General features: G+C 32.7%; 1 protein-coding gene across 2 annotated transcripts; it reads left to right on the top strand.

The window, feature by feature from the left end:
* The first annotated feature begins 9683 nt into the window (after positions 1-9683).
* LOC107764894 (polyamine oxidase 2) lies at positions 9684-15536 on the top strand. 2 transcript variants are annotated; one of them, XR_012702962.1, is made up of 10 exons: positions 9684-10148; positions 11572-11687; positions 11763-11851; positions 11962-12075; positions 12233-12320; positions 12486-12571; positions 12675-12777; positions 13628-13725; positions 13849-14746; positions 14839-15536. XR_012702962.1 is itself a non-coding variant. In XM_075238625.1 (10 exons), exons 1-10 carry the CDS (start codon positions 10109-10111, stop codon positions 15145-15147), a joined length of 1473 nt encoding a protein of 490 aa, XP_075094726.1. In that variant the 5' UTR covers positions 9684-10108; the 3' UTR covers positions 15148-15536. The 2 variants fall into 2 exon arrangements, 1 of the variants encoding a protein (XP_075094726.1); XM_075238625.1 differs by having other exon boundaries at positions 13849-14278.
* The last annotated feature ends 1986 nt before the right edge of the window (positions 15537-17522 follow it).

The following is a 17522-nucleotide window of genomic DNA, read 5'->3' as shown; positions in this document are numbered from 1 at the left end:
AGATCAAATTATACAAAAAGTTACACAGCTATATTTGCTCATGCTTGAAATGGTTCAATATACAATTTTTAGTTAGAAAGAACACAGCTGTCTTATTGTGCCTCATCCACAAATATACTTGCTCATCCTGAAATAATTCAACATGTCCATATCGATCGTCATCAGTGTACCTACATAATTGTGTCATGATATATATCCAGTTTAAATTCAAAATATCACTAATTACTTTAAACAAGTCGAGTTAGAAAAAAGAAACAACTCTTCCAAACCAAAAAGTAGTATGAATATAAATAAAATACAAGATAAGCAAGTTTGAGAGACGACATGCAAGATAGAGAAGACCTAGCTTCGCAGTTGTCCTCGGAAAACCTAACCAAAGCAACTGATTTAGTTAAGGGCATGACAATCAAAACAAATTAAAAATGACGTTCCTAGTCTTCTATGGAGCATATAGACACGCAACCCTTTATCTAGCTAGTTGTGGAGCGTGGTTAGAAGTGTTGTAATCTATATCGGATTGGTATAACTTTGGAACATCAACGTATTGGTAGGACACTTAGGTTAGTATTAGAATTCCATGCAAATTTATGTTAGAAAGACGTTCTCAATGTACAATTATATCCAATATTTATTCAGCGTTTTGAATAAATATTTTAACTTTTGAAGGGCATAAAAGTCGACTAATATTTTAGGGATATTTTTGTCGTTCAACATTTAGCGTAAAACATTCGTGCTTTTATAATATCTATCTATCTATCTATCTATATATATATAGAGAGAGAGATAAATAGATTAAATGACTTAAACATATATGATAACAAAACTACGGCAGATAATGTTAGTTTTTCAACGTTTCTACACGATAATACGCAAGAAAATATACAGACGATTACAAATCTTTATAGCTATCTAAGCTTCTAAAAGCTCCTTTCTTTAGCTGGTTTGCAGGTGCACTTATATTTTCTAAAAAAATGTTTTTCAATAATATAAATCATTTTCATGTATTTGATTGTCGCAAAATAGTCAAATATTTTTCGGGGAAGAAAATGACTTCCCTCGCTTTTGGATCGAATTAATTCTTTTTTTCCTTTTAAAACTATCTCAACACTTGGACATTATTACCGCATACTCTCTCTCTCCCCTCCTATGTGAATGCTAAAATGCTGACAAACTTTGCCTAGAATTATTAGCACACACACACACACACACACACACATATATATATATATATAATGCCAAAACGAATGTCACTTCCCTTGTTGAGAGAATTAACTTTGAATTTAAGATATTAGGTGAACGGTTATTTTGGTTAATTCTTTGAAAATCATCGACCTGGGCTTCTAAGAAAAATATTCTCCTGGGCTTTGACCTTTAACAATAATTATTGGGCCCACTAAGAAAAAACAATCAGCCCAAACAGAAAGAGACTCTTTCAGAAATCGCAATTGCTATATGATAGGTGGAGGGAGTTCTATTTTTTATTTTTTTTTAGAGGCCGCTCAATAATGATAATAGCTGAATTATGTAAAAGAAACAGCATCCCATCGTGTCATTTCTCGGTGTAGGGAATTTGACTTTTGGTGAATCATATATTTTGAGAAACAAACATATAATTAAGTAATTTTAGTAATACAAAAAATAGTTTAGTGACTTTATTAATGAACGAATAAAAACTCAATAACTGTGCATGAGATTTACCCCTATGTTTACCAAATGGAAATGTAATAATCCATTCAAGATTATCAGTGTTGTTAGCTTGTTGTGAACCCCATACTTGCGAATCCTATACTCCTTAACACTATTTTACATTCGTCTCAATTCTCAACCAACAAAAGTTAAAGTTGGGTTCTACAAAAAAAAATCAATTGACTCTCTCTTTTCTTTCTTTTGTTTTCCCTGAAACTACACTATCAGAGTCGCTTCTAAGTCGACTAGATAGCCCGTTGATTTCCTGTATGGCGGTGCTTGTCTTGACTTTGCAATGTCGGCATTGGCAACAACATATGGTTGCGTCGCATGTTAGGATGCGCTATTGTTGGACGTGTATCGACGATGCAAGTATACATTCGGCTCATGAGTGGTGTTCGGCTTGTGTGGCTAGGTTGGATCCTGTTTAAGCAGCGAAGTCCTATTTCGCATGTTATTTCAGTCATGGCACAAGTACAAATTAGACTTATTTGACGTGAGTTTTCTGTGTCGATTTCCTTTCGCTCCTTGCATTCTACGTGCGGGGTGACCCAAAAACTTCAGTTGTATCTCACGTCATCCTCGAATTGTCGTGCAATGGCTTGTTAACATTGGCATACTCAGTCGTTTTAGCGTCATCCATAGTATTAAAGGAATTCGTGTTGTTACATTTTTTGCTTCTCTAGACCAATCGAAACCAGTAAAGAAATGGTATTTCTGTTTCTCAAGGTCAAAGACAATGACGACAACTCTTGAATTTGTACAAAAAAGAAGATGCTCCAAAAATATATCAAAAGTGTTAGAAAAGTATAACGAGTTGTATTTTTTCATATCAAATTAATAAATGAGCACCATTAGAAGTATTTAACTTTCAGAAAGCAAAAAATATATGAATAGAATAGGTTAATCAAATTGTCAATTTTTTATTTGACTTTTATGTAGCTTAAAAAAACTACTATTCGCATTTACTTATTGAGTTGACCAATGAAAATAGAAAATAGCTGAAAATGGTATGAAGAAATACAAATAAAAGAACCGACATAAAATTCCTCAACTAGATAAGCACACGTGCCACAATATATATTGTTGGGATCAATAGAGCTAATAAGAATCCCTCGTCCTTAATTAAAGATTTCAAGTTTAAACATTAGGAATAAAAAAAAAATCCGATAGAAACGGTTTTCATTTCGAATTAATCTAAGCTTTTTATACGATGTGAATTTGAATTAGTTTTAGCTTCAATAGTGTTGAAAGTTGAAACAAAAAAAAGACAGGTGAATCAGAGGCGGAGCTAGCCCATTAAGTACAGGTTCGACCGAACTCAATCGTTTTGGTTCAATCCAAGTATTTATAATAAAAAATCTATTGAATATATATAAATTATTAATTTAGAACCCAATAACTTGTAATGGTGAAAACCACGAACCCATAAATTAACACGTGAGATGTTAGAGATGTGGCAACAATTAAACCGCGCGGGCATTTTCTACGGAGAGATCCTTATACTGAAATGTCATTTCGTGGTGCAGGACCGGACGAGGTGACAGGTGGCAAGCTACTATCTCCGTTGTCTTTTTTCTACTATTGTAATTAGGGGTGGGCGTCGGTCGGTTATTATGAGAGTAAAGTTCGGTTTATCGATTTTCGATTTTGTAATATTAATAACCGAATCAAACCAAAGTATTTACGGTTCGGTGCGGTTTTTTCAAAGTTCGATTCAGTTATTTCCGGTTTATTTTTTCGGTTATTAACGATTCAAGATTTTTATATCTTGGATTTACTTCCGGTAGTCATAAACTTCCAGTGGTCATAAAATACAAGAAACTTTGTTCTAAATCAAGCATTAATGCAAATTGAGTGCTTTTCAGCTACTCTAATCTAGAGAATCTTGGAATAAACAAATACAAATCTAGTTGTACTAGAACAAAGTTCTATTGTTAATTATTGGATTCAATTCCTTTTAGAGCAGCCCACTACTACTGTTTCTAGTATCAATATGAACAACATAACAATTAACAAAATAATAATTAATCTACTAGCAGGATTTCACGTCCAAACAGAACACAATAGCTACCAAAAATTGCTCAGAGATCAATGAAATATCAAAATAACTTAGCAGAAAATTACAGAAAGTCAAGTCCATGTTCCTATTTAACAAAATAACGTAGCATAGAAAGGGATCAATAGAAGAAAGTTACATGTTGACTTTCACTTAGCGGAATAATCAACACAAGAAATTTCCACCAAAATCGAATGAGCTGAGGAACATAGAAAAGGAACTCGAAACTCAGAAGAAGTCGCAATAATCTGAGGAAGAAGGATGAGCGACGAGCTGAGGAAGAAGGCAGCAGTCGCACAGAGGAACCCTAAATCTAATTTTTGATTTAGGTTTGAAAAATGAGAATGTATCAGTAAGACTAAGTCTTAAGTAATTAGGTTTGAGTAAATTGGGTGGGCTTCAAATGGGTATTGGACTATTGGGCTTCAGTCTTAAGATGGATAATAAGTTTTGGACTCTCAAAAGAACCCATATGTTCAAACGTATTTTTCTCAACTAATACCCAAAATTTCGGTTTTTTGGTTTAACCGAAAACCGAAACACCAACACCGTAAACCGTACCGAAAAATCGAAATTTAATAATTTAAAAACCGTGCACCGACTGAATAACCGATTAAACCGAAACCGAAAAATCGAAATTCACGATTTGGCTGATTTTTTCGGTTCGGTCGGTATTATGCCCACCCCTAATTGTAATTTTGTTTTTGATAGAAAATAAGTTCACACATCTATTGAAGGTGAAAATGGCAAAAATGATCCTTTATGTTTGAAGATAGGTTTAAAGCGGTCCCTTAACTATACACTGAGCAGTTTTAATTCTTTAATTTTGTTAAAAAATAACACTTTGGTCTCAGTAAACTTTATAATAAAAAAATAATTTAACTTTAAACACTAGGAAAGTCCCATCAAATCCAAAACACACACACAAAAATACAATAAACGCTAAAAGAGACGAAAAATAGCAAAAAATACAACTCAAAAAGCCGAACCAAACTCTAAAAATGAATAAAAAATAGCAAAAGCTACAAAGTTTATATCTCAAATATAAATTCCCCTTAATTTCTTTTTTTTTTAATAGTTTCCGTGAAATCTAATAGGAAAAATTAAATATACGAAGACCGAAAATATTAACTTTTGATAAACTTAAAAGGATGAAAATTGCTTAGTGAATACTAAAAAATTACTTTGAATATAACATCAAATATAAGGAACCATTTTTGTTATTTTCTCTCTATTAAAGTCTCAATCACTTTCACATGGTCGGTCTCTAAAACTACACTCATTAAATTAATTTTTTCGACCTTTTCTTTCGCTTTCCTCTCTTTACTTCTTTCAACTACCAATCTTCTTTTCTACTTCAGATATCCTTTCTTTTCTGTTGTAATTTTAGCTGTGTCTAACTAACAACCTCAGGAAATATATAGTTTTATATGCGAGTGGTCATAAAAATTCGAAAAATTAAACCAAACCAAAAATCAAACCAAACCAACTAAAAAAATCGATACTTTTTAGGTTTGGTTTGGTTTTGGTTTTAAACTTTAAAAACCGATCAAATTTGGTTTGGTTTTGGTTTTAATAAAATAAAAATAAAAACAGAAAAAATCGAATAAAATCGATTATAAAAATAGCTATTTAAATTTATTATCATACACACACACACACACACACACACACACACACACACACATATATATATATATATATATATATATATATAATTTCTAAAATTTTATGGTATATATTAGTCATTTGTATTTTTAGTCTAGTTCTTTGCTATTATAATAATCTAATTCTTTACCTTCTAGTTTGATTGGTAGTTTTCTTTTGCTAAGTACAAGAATTTATTTCATGTTAAAAATAATCAATTTTTAATTGAGTGCTTAAATTATTCATCACTATTTGAGTCAGTTATCATCAATATATCTTGGTAAATGATAGATTTCTCAAAGACCAATTGATTTGATAGCGTTACGTTAAAAATGTAGTCGTCGGAATATGCGTTTGGTAGTGTATGTCTCGTATTTAAAAAAAAAAGAAAAGGAAAAGGCCCAAAAATGACCTTGTGGTATTCGAAATGGATCAATTATAACCCCGTTTAAACTTGAGTCCACAAATGACTTCGCCGTTATAGAATGAGTCTAATAATGCCCTTGTGTTATTCGAAATGGATCAATTATAACCATCGTTTAAATTTAAGCCCACTAATGACCATGCCATTAAAGAATGGGTCTAAACTGTTATTTTCCTAAGTTAGTAATGATTAGGGGTATAAATGGATATTTAAAAACCGACTAAAGCGATAGAATTGTACCGTGCCGAACTGATTTTTAGGTTTCTTTTAATAAAATCGTAGTTTTTTATATAAATCTATAACCGTACCGATAATTAGGGTAGATTTTTTATTTTATAAAAATAAACCGAAAAAATATCGAACCTTACCGATAAATTTATATGTGAAACATATATTTATATATTAAGTTTACAAATAATAATGTATTAAAATTTGTACATTATTTATATTAATACATTATTATTTACAAATATAAATATTAGACCCATTCTTTAACGGCATGGTCCTTAGTGAGCTCAAATTTTAAACTTATGCGACCCATTCTTTATAAATATTAGACCCATTATCATTTTTAAACTTAATATATAAATATCGAACCGTATCGAATAAATTTACATGTGAAACATATATTTATACTGGGTCTAATAATAGGTCCGATATATTTACATGTGAAACATATATTCACATGTAAATTTATTCGGTAAGGTTCAAATATATTTACATGTGAAACATATATTCACATGTAAATTTATTCGGTACGGTTTAATATTTTTTCGGTTTATTTTTATAAAATAAAAAATCTACCCTAATTATCGGTTCAATTATAGGTTTATATAAAAACCTACGATTTTACTAAAATAAACCTAAAAATCAGTTCGGCACGGTTTTGTCGGTTTTTAAATATTTATTTACACCCCTAATCATTACTAAGTGAGGAAAATAGCATTATTAGACACATTCTTTAACGGTAGGATCATTAGTGGGCTCAAATTTAAACGAGGGTTATAATTTATCCATTTCGAATAACACAAGGATATTATTAGACTCATTCTATAACGACAGGGTCATTTGTGAACTCAAATTTAAAAGGGGCTATAATTGATCTATTTCGAATACATCAAGGTTATTTTTGGACGTTTTCCCAAAAAAAAAAATAGATGAGCTTTCACCATGTACCAGTTTCCTGTCACCATTTAAGACGGGCTTTCTTATCGATGATAGTACCACTTTAATTAATTAATCAACACGTGGAAACACTTTTACCCATTTTGCTTTTCTATTTCACAAACTTGTCCACTTGTCACTCCAAAAAGAAAAAAAAAATCTTTTTCCCGATTACAAAAACATGTTGAATAAATAAATTATTTCTTCGTTTTTTTTGGCCAAACTTTATTTTTGACCAAAGTTATTATTTTTTTGCCAAAAGTACTTTTGGCAAAAAATTGAGGTGTTTGGCCAAGTTTTTAGATGAAAAAAAAAGTAATTTTGAGGAGAAGCATAAATAGTTTTTGAGAAACAGAAAAAAGTAGTTTCTCTTTAAAAGTACTTTTCTGAGAAGTACTTTTGAGAAAAATATACTTAAAACAGTTTTTAAAAGTTTGGTCAAACACTAATTACTGCTCAAAAGTATTTTTCAAATTAATTAGTCAAACATAAATTACTTCTCACCAAAAATACTTTTTTGAAAAGTACTTTTGAAAAAAATACTTTTAAAAATAAGCAGATTTTAGAAGCTTGACCGAAGATGCGATAATGGGTCATAATGGGTCAGCTCAAAAGTTTTTAAGGTTGAACTTGAATAATAGTATTCTTCTCTACCATTTGAAGCCCAAGTTTACCATTCATCCGGAAAAATATGTATAACACAATAGTTTAAGGGGAAAAAATGACAAAATGGAAATAAGAGAGCAGAGGATATATATATATATATATATATATATATATATATATATATATATATATATATATATATATATATATATATATGATCTTAAACATATTTGGATCATCATTTGAAATCGTAAGGGAAGAAATGTTTTGCAAATTCAATGTTAAGTAAATCAAATAAAAATATACATAACGTCGATATGCTTGAAAAGATCATATAATGGTAAGATTATGTAAAGTATATGTCACATGTACCAATATATGATAAATCAAACATTTGGTATGTCACCTTATGTAAAAACTTATTCTACCAAAAAAAAAAATAATAATAATAATAAAATAATATATATATATATATATATATATATATATATATATATATATATATATATATATACACACAATATTATAGTTCAGACCTTTTATTTTTATTTAAAAATTAAAAAGAAATACGCTACCTCTGAATATCATTTGGTGGGTAGACCAGTCAATAAAGCAATACTTTGTAGTGCGACTTTTTAAATATCCACTAAAGCAATACTTTGTTCAGCCTATTTATTTATCGTCTTTTGATTTTTGTACATATTTTAAGAAACAAAATCTCAGTGTTTCATCCTATACTATCTTCAGCCTATTTATTTATCATCTTTTGATGTTTGCACATATTTTAAGAAACAAAATCTCAGTGTATAATTCTATTCTATCTTCAGCCTATTTCTTTATCGTTTTTTTTAGATTGTTATACACATTTTAAGAAAGACATTTAATACTCTTACGTATAAGGTTAAGTTTCTAATATAATATCCATTTATTTTTCTCTTAAATATCTTACTTATTTAACAAAAATTCACTAATTAGAGCAGTGAGAGCTAATTTAAAAAACGAAAGGTAATTAATAATTCATATATTTCAAGTATTTTAAAAATAAATATCTCAAAGCAACTATTATTTGGTCCTAACGAGAGAAGAAATAATAAAAAGAGACAAACATATTATTTAACAATATATGAGATGTATGTTTTAGAAGGTAGGTGGATTTTGAAGCTGACTTAAACATTTGAGGATACATATAGTGACCTATATCAGTTTTGGTCACTGGTTTAAGATTCAGCAGTTGATTTTTCTACTCAAAAGGTGAAGAAGATATTATTTTTCAAATTCAAAAAGTTGAGGAAATTAAAATGAACTTTATTTTTTTGGTTTCTCACCCGGTGTCCGATATTCGCATTGGAGCCCGACTATATTGGGATTCGCGCTGCGTATGGCCCCATTCGGGGGGAACCGCTCTCTACCAAGGATTTTTCCATACCAAGGACTCGAACCCCAGACCTTTGGTTAAGAAAAGAACAACCACATCCGATGCACCACATTGATGTATTTTTCTTGAAAGACCGAGATTTATCTCTCTACGGACATATATACTAATATTGATTGGCTAACCAGGATAAAAATACTAATATTAAATTACTTTATTTGATGTAAATAGTGAGTGAAAATAAGCATTACTGTAATTGGAGAAATAAAAAAAATGAAAAAATAAGCATTAGTGTAACAGAGTCAATGAGTTAAGGAAGAATTAAATTAAATAGATGCTCAACTAATTAATTAATTTAAAAATAATTAGCGGATGTATAATATATATATTCATGTATAATATGTGTACAACTATTTATAATTAGTGTATAATATATATATATATATATATATATATATATATATATATATATATATATATATATATAGTTAAAGTATAATAAAATAAAAAAAGAAAAAGACTTTCAATAGAATAAAAATAATAATAATAAACAATAAATTTGACTGATTATTTATGTAAAAATCATCTAAAACCCTTAAAGTAAATTTACTCAAACCATAAAAAAGAAGACTTTTCTTTTTCTTTGTTTTTCCTAATTAAAAATTACAAAGGAAACCACACACGGCAAAAGAAAGCGTAAAATCTGTCTATAAATCTTAAACCAAATCCCCCACTTTTCTTCTCTCCTTAATCTACGTAGGAAACCAATTTGGACTCCATTACCAAATCTCCAACCAAACAACGTTCTTCTCTCTCTCTAGAATCTTCTTTTCATCTCCCAGATTTCTCTTAATTCCCCCAATTTTTTCTCTCCGATCATTCCCAAATATTTCTCATTTAACGGAAATTGCCTTAGAATTCCGTCGAATAGATAATCCATTGTTTGATCCGGAGAGAGATTTTTTTTTCCTTAGGTTTTGTATACGCATGAGCTGGTTGATCAAGCTGGGTTTTTCTTCAAATTCTAATATCAATTCTGTTATTCTCAGATTATTGAGATTATTAACTTTAATTTTATTTAATAACCCCTTAATTATTTCTAATAGTAATTGTTTATCTGTCAATAATCGCCGATCATCTACTTTTGAGCATGGATTCTCAAAACAAGAGTAATCGCCAACTTCAGAGAGGTTTGTATCTTTTTATAAAAAGTTTTATCTTTTTGTCGGTGATTTTTTTTTTTACTTTATTTTTTAGCGTGATTAATTTGATTCAGCAGTTATTTTAAGTTAAATTTGTATTGTTTGAGCTGAATTGTCTTTTTGGTGATATTTGTGATTTACTATGGTTTTACTTAGATTTAGTTGAATTTTAGCATAGAATTCAATTTGCTTGAATTTTTTGGGTTTTGTCTTAACATTTCAATTTAGTTTGTATTACTTGAGCTGGATAAAGATAATTAACACTTGATCTATGTTCTTATAGCTTATTAAAATTGTGAATTGTGAACTATGATAACGAAACCTTTAGTTTTTTTTATTTTAATAAAAACGCTTTTGCAGTTTTCAAGTTGCAAAGATTATTAAAAAATTGCAAGAATATGCTTTTTAACGTACCTGTTTTTGTGACGTGGGCCGCTCTATTTTAGTATTCAAACAACTGATGGGTCCGAAATGTCGACTGTTAGGTACTTGGGGCCCTCTGAAAATCTTTTAGTGGCTACTTTTGATCTCGCTTACCATCTTGATAAATTAGGAGTTACATTAAACTTTTGATTTGATTGGATAATTAACGGTTAGGCAAATGAATATGACGACAACTTTATGATCTGTGATATTTCTATTCTATGAAGGAAGTTGGCTAATGACGAATAAATAACATGAATCTTTGACACACACACACAAAAACAAAAGAACCTTTATTTTTTAGGATGGGAAAGAATTTCCACATGCATTGCTCATGAAAAAAGAATCAAGCTGCACACAAGTGGGTGTGTTGAATACATAGTTAAGTAAATAAAAGTGGGACTTTAAAGCTAGCTTTTAGATGAAATGGTGACATTGTTAAACAATTATAGTTTTTATGCCATTATCAGCCTACTTAACATATTATGGAGTAGTTAAATGGGTAATTGGAGGCACAAGAATTCTTTTTTTTTTCTTTTCATTTCTATGTTCCCTGTATTTGGAAATCCTATTTATCAAAGGACAATTTCACAAATATAGGTAGTATTGGTTCTTGGTTAAAAGGGCACGATAGCAAATTGTTATGTTCCTTTCATTTTGAGAATCAGAAGCACATCGAAACTGTAATTATGGTTGTTGCACAGGCTTTGTGCAGCTCTGTATACACACACACACAAAAAAAAAAATTACAATATCAAAAAAGAAAAGAAAAAGCAACACTTCACTACAGTTGGAGCTTATAACAGCAAGCAATACACAACATGGTAACCTTTTATTTGGTGAATTAGTATGCCACTTTGTCAGCTTTCGAGTCAGTTGCTGTCTTTATAAGTTACCTCAGATTATTTTTGTGTGTAATTGTTGGTTGCTTATCATTTTTTATCTTACTCAACACCTTTTCTGACTGAGTTTTGGTTTTGTCATCTAGCTCCTTGCTTCTCAGGTGATGGACAGCGGGCTGGGGCTTCACCATCTGTCATTGTGATTGGTGGCGGAGTTGCTGGCCTTGCAGCTGCTCGTGCTCTTTATGATGCATCATTTCAGGTATGCATGTGAAAAAGCATGTTTTCACTTGGTGTAAATGGTGATATGTTTAACGAGGATAATATTTTCCGTTAGGTGGTTGTTTTGGAGTCACGAGATAGAATTGGAGGCCGGGTTCACACTGATTACTCATTTGGTTTTCCTGTTGACTTGGGTGCATCATGGTAATGTGTTCTACTCTTGCTTTTGCTTTACATTCAAGACTTTCCTCTTTATTGACAAATTAAGCACGTTTTTGCTTGCAATTTGGAAACTAATTGGCTGACTGCTTTAGGTTACATGGAGTCTGCAAAGAGAATCCTCTGGCACCTCTCATTGGAAGACTAGGACTGCCTCTCTATCGTACAAGTGGTGACAATTCTGTGCTGTATGACCATGATCTGGAGAGGTTTGTATTTCATGACCTTCCTACCTCTCACATGATTGTGTTACGTAATGTACAGATTCACGTACAAATACTTGCGTTAGTCTTTTGATATTATATTTCCAAGTTTGATTATATGTCAAGTAATGTATATTCATCTGACCTAGCTTTGATTCTGCAGTTATGCCCTTTTTGACATGGATGGGAATCAAGTTCCCCAGGACTTAGTCACTAAGGTTGGCGAAACATTTGAGAGCATTTTGAAGGAGGTGTGTTCTCTTTCTCTTTCTCCCTCTCTCTCCCCGCAACTTCATTTATTTGAACTCTGAATTCTGAAATATCTATTTCTTTCTTCATGGAAAAGAACTTTACATGTCTTTAAATCGTGTGGTGCTTTGGACATTTTCTGACGAGAGCTGATTCACTTTCTGCAGACTGATACAATTAGACAAGAATTTAGCGAAGACATGTCTATTAGCCGTGCTATATCTATGGTTTTTGAAAGGAGACCGGACTTAAGGTACCATTTGTTCTGTTTTGTTGATAACTGATTCCTCCCCCTCAAACTAACTGAAAAGGAAAAAGAACACCACCACTTGTGCTAAGTGAGATTCTTGTTACAGGCTCGACGGCATTGCTCATAAGGTGTTGCAATGGTACCTTTGCAGAATGGAAGGCTGGTTTGCTGCAGATGCTGATACCATCTCACTCAAGTGCTGGGACCAGGTAGATTTCTTTGCCTCCTTAAGAAGAAAGAACTTGTTGGGAGAATGTCTATACCTAACTGACCATTTTCTTGCAGAGACTACTGGATAACTAGGTTAATACATACAAATGTTCTCATTCACCTTATAAAAAAAATCCTCTCATTGTGGTAAAACAGTTCGTGCAGAAAGAGGGTGGGGTTTCTATCCGTGTTCGCATGTGGGTTCTGTGACATCTGTTTGCGTAGCTCATTAGAGATGATACAGTGGATGAAGAAAGCATCACCTTGATGATGATATAGGATAGAAACTGGATTTTGATATTAGGCGAGCAGGATATAACCATTCTAAATTTTACTGCCAATTGTTTCCTTTGCTAGATCCACTACATCCACCTGTGTCTGTGAGAAGAGTGATACATAATGAAATCATACAGATAGTGGGCGAGAGTTTTCTTAATGTAGGACCAATAACTTTTCTTTTATCTCCGGGCTCTAGATTGTTGTGAGAAGTTCGACCATTTATTCTAAAATATAACTGAAGCATTCCTCCATGCAAGTACTTGGTGATATAGTTTTGTAATTAACAGGTTAAAAATTGAAATCCCATGTATTAGAATGAATCCTCCTAATTCTAAGATTCTAAGCAAAGCTTAGATCTTGTAACCTGTTCGTGTGTCAAAGTAACTGTAATGTAAGATGTGTAAGGTTCTGAAAGATAAAAATGCTCATATTTGTGTTATGGATGTGATTGTATTTTTATGCTTGTATCAGTAAATATTAAAGAGTAAGGTCAAACAACTGTGTACAGTTTCCAGTCCTTGCAAACATTATTTCAATTATGTCTTACGTACACACTTTTGTGATGTACAGGAAGAATTGCTTCCCGGTGGGCATGGTCTTATGGTCCGAGGATATCGTCCTGTCATCAATACACTAGCAAAAGGGCTTGACATACGCTTAGGTCACAGGTAAGAGAAACCTACTTCTTGACATCTCTGCTTCCTGCACCTCCCCTCTCCTCTTCTCAAACACCAAAAAAAGGAAAGAAAACAGTCTAGCAATTAATTTGCTCTTTTCTGAATCTTTCTCAGGGTTACACAAGTAGTTAGACGTTATAATGGAGTGAAAGTGACAGTTGAGGATGGGAGAACTTTTGTAGCTGATGCTGCCGTTGTTGCTGTACCTCTTGGTGTTTTAAAATCAAAAAGGATTAAGTTTGAACCCAGATTACCTGAATGGAAGGAGGCTGCAATCAATGAACTAGGTGTAGGGATTGAGAACAAGATTATTCTGCACTTTGAAAAGGTGTTTTGGCCTAATGTTGAGTTCTTGGGGGTAGTTGCAGAGAGCTCATATGAATGTAGTTACTTTTTGAATCTTCACAAGGCCACTGGCCATCCTGTCCTGGTTTATATGCCTGCAGGGCAGCTGGCCCGTGACATTGAGAAACTGTCAGATGAGGATGCTGCTAATTTTGCTTTTAAGCAACTTCAGAGGATTCTTCCCAATTCGACTACTCCTGTAATGTTACTTTTCTTCTTGCTCCAGTGCTTATTTTTAGGGTTCACTTTTACATGTTTCCGAGAATTCCCTTCCCAGGTTTGTTTGGGCAGCATCATTCTGTAACTTAATGCATCTTTTCCTTTGGTTTTCTTAATCAAGCTTGTGACATATATGAACATCTGGTTATGGTATTAATATGGTTTTAGATGATAGTTGTCTGTGAAGAGTTGCCACATGACCGTAATTTTCTAGTTTTAAAGATTTTGTTTATCATGATGTCTCTTAATCAAATAGTAGTGTAATATTTATCAAGATTTCTGTCATCACCGAAAACCTAACAGAGTTGGTTTGTCCTGCTTATCTTTGAGCGTTCTGCTGATTTCAATCTGAATTCTGGAGATCAGTGGGAACCTGTTCAAAAGATGAATTTGACTAGCTTGAGATTCTGTTAGCTCAATGAGTTTGTTACTGGGGAAAAGAGAACTGGTATAGAAAGCAAATATGGTCTGCATCATGCTTTCATATTATATTATGATAATCTTGTAGCCAACCATCTTTTTCTTCTGGTCTTGCTGCAGATTCAATATCTTGTTTCTCATTGGGGTACAGATGTAAACTCACTTGGATCATACAGCTACGATACAGTAGGGAAGCCCCATGAGTTCTATGAAAGGCTGAGAATTCCGGTGGATAACCTATTTTTTGCTGGGGAGGCGACGAGTATGGATTACCCAGGTTCTGTGCATGGCGCATATTCAACAGGTCTAATGGCTGCTGAGGACTGCAGGATGCGTGTTCTGGAGCGGTATGGAGAGTTGGATCTGTTCCAGCCGGTGATGGGTGAAGACACTCCTGTTGCTGTCCCCTTATTGATCTCCCGTATGTAACTCTCTTAGTTCCCTATTATATATGTACGGACACAGTATTTGAGTGCCATATGGGATTGACTAACACATCATGTGCCGACTGCTTAGTGAAAAATTGTGGAAACCACAAGGTTCCTCAATGAATGATCAAGCGTCAGCTAATGTGTATAGTCATCTGTATGCAGTATTTATAGCATTTCTAAGTGAACAAAGAGACAGAACAAGGTTACTATGGTACAATGGTACAGATGTGGAAGTCTGCGCATGTAGGCGCGATCGCGATCGACTGGTAACAGCTGCAAATTGTGGTGCTTAAGAGCACCTTTCAGTTTGATAGCTACTGTGTGTAACAAGAACTATGTTATAAGATGTGTGTGTTTTCTAAGACAATTTATTCTCATTTGGGTGAACTCTCACCTTGCTCTTGGGGTGACTCAAACTCACAACTTGTTGGTTGGAAGTGGAGGGTTTACTATCTCAACAAATCAAAGGGTTTACTATCTCAACAAATCAAACCTAAAAAGACAATTGAATATGAGGATTACCATTTCTAAATAGCTTGGGCACTCCAATATACGTCATTATTTATTCCACCAAACAGATTAATGTGATATATTTAGGGTGTGTTTGGTACGAAGGAAAATATTTTCCTAGACAATGAGTGGTCTTATTATTTATTTTTCCTTTGGTTGGTGAGTGAAAATATTTTTCCGAAAAATATCTTTTAGTATTTTTTAGAGTATAAAATATTTTTAGGAAAATAATTTTTTATGTTACTCTCCTCAACCCACCTTTCTCAAAATTCCTATGTTTCCTGTAACTCCCCCCTCCCCCCGAACTCTATTTTCTTCAAGGATTTATTATTCTTTTTAAAGTTCACACAAATCCAAAGGAACTAATGTGCTACTTTACTTTTTCAGACAAGAACAACGTTGAAATTTGAGCTCGATAACAAAAAGAAAAATTCTTTATTTTGTTGAAAAATGTTACATTTCGCGTTTTCGTACGTTAAAGTTTCGTCGTAAGTTAATCGACGTAGGTTCGGGAATGAGATTATTTTTGAGGTTATAAGTATTTATGCTATTTATAACATGTGATAAGTAAGTGCCGTGAAGGTTAAAGAGTAAACAAATCGAAGAAAATGAGTTTCGTTGAAGTTTGACAATTTGGGATAAAATACGGTCCAAGCTATCATACCCCGTATTTATGGACTAGTGCCATATAATGTACCACATGACCATGATAATAAGGTATATAAAGTGTGTTAAAAGTGATTAGTATTTTAAGTAATTTGAGATAATTTTTAATTATGTGGGTAATTGATTAATTATTGATTTAGTGGGAGATTAAAAAGCTAATTAGGAAATTGTGGATAAGCTTAATACCTCCCTACGTGGCAGCAAGTAAGGGCTCTTAAACAAGCCTAATATTGACTAGGTAAGTTATGGGACTAGGTGGCATATTTAGGGAATTCTTTGGCTAAGTCATCTTATAAAGTGGGGCCCACACCCACTATGGTAAATACACCTCCATATATCATTAAAGGGAAATGCATATGCTTGCTAGTAACGGATGAAAATTCTCAAAAAGGAATTCTTATGAACCCCTGCAATGCTATAGTAACGTGGGTTGCAAATTCTAAGGGAGCACGGTACAATCTTTCTCAAGAATATCATACGAATTTTTCCCTACTTCGATCCGTCATTACGTGTTTTATCGCAAAAGACGTGGGTTAGAGGAATTGTTAAGAGAATCGGCTCAGGTATGTTAAGGCTATCCCTTCTTTCCTTTTGGCATGATCCCTATGATACAACGAAACGAGAAAACGCACAACTTTCATAAATGACTCTATTCATACAAGTACTAGGAGTGCCTATGTTATTGATTCCCCATGTGTCCTATTATTATATCGTCTGTTCATGGGTTGCAGAAAATACGTAAGTTGATAAAGTTTATCCGAAGGCATATTGATCTTATAACATTCCGAGAAATCTTATTAACTTACTTCTTATGCATTTCATTCATTTATACATGTACATTGACCCATGACCAGATGACGTTATATATGCGTATATTATATGTATATGGGATATGGAAAAAGGTTACGGCGTTATATACGCACCACCACCTGATCAGTTGGTATACGTTGATGATTTTGCCCACAGAGGCCGAGGTGATATGATGGGATGCCCTCAGAGGCTTGATGATGTTATGTGCACATATACCTATGCATGATACGACATTTATACGCACATGCATGACTTTATAAATTTTTCAGGATTCACTAAGTTATTTAGACTTACAAGCGGATTTCTTTACTCCATGTTTTTTTTATGTCTTTTATGTACTGATTTTCATGCCTTACATACTCGGTACATTATTCGTACTGACGCCCC

This window comes from Nicotiana tabacum, chromosome 2 (genome assembly GCF_000715075.1).
Source record: "Nicotiana tabacum cultivar K326 chromosome 2, ASM71507v2, whole genome shotgun sequence".
Taxonomy (NCBI): domain Eukaryota; kingdom Viridiplantae; phylum Streptophyta; class Magnoliopsida; order Solanales; family Solanaceae; genus Nicotiana; species Nicotiana tabacum.
The sequence above is the reverse complement of the archived record's forward strand: the minus strand, read 5'-3'. Positions and strand labels throughout refer to the sequence as shown.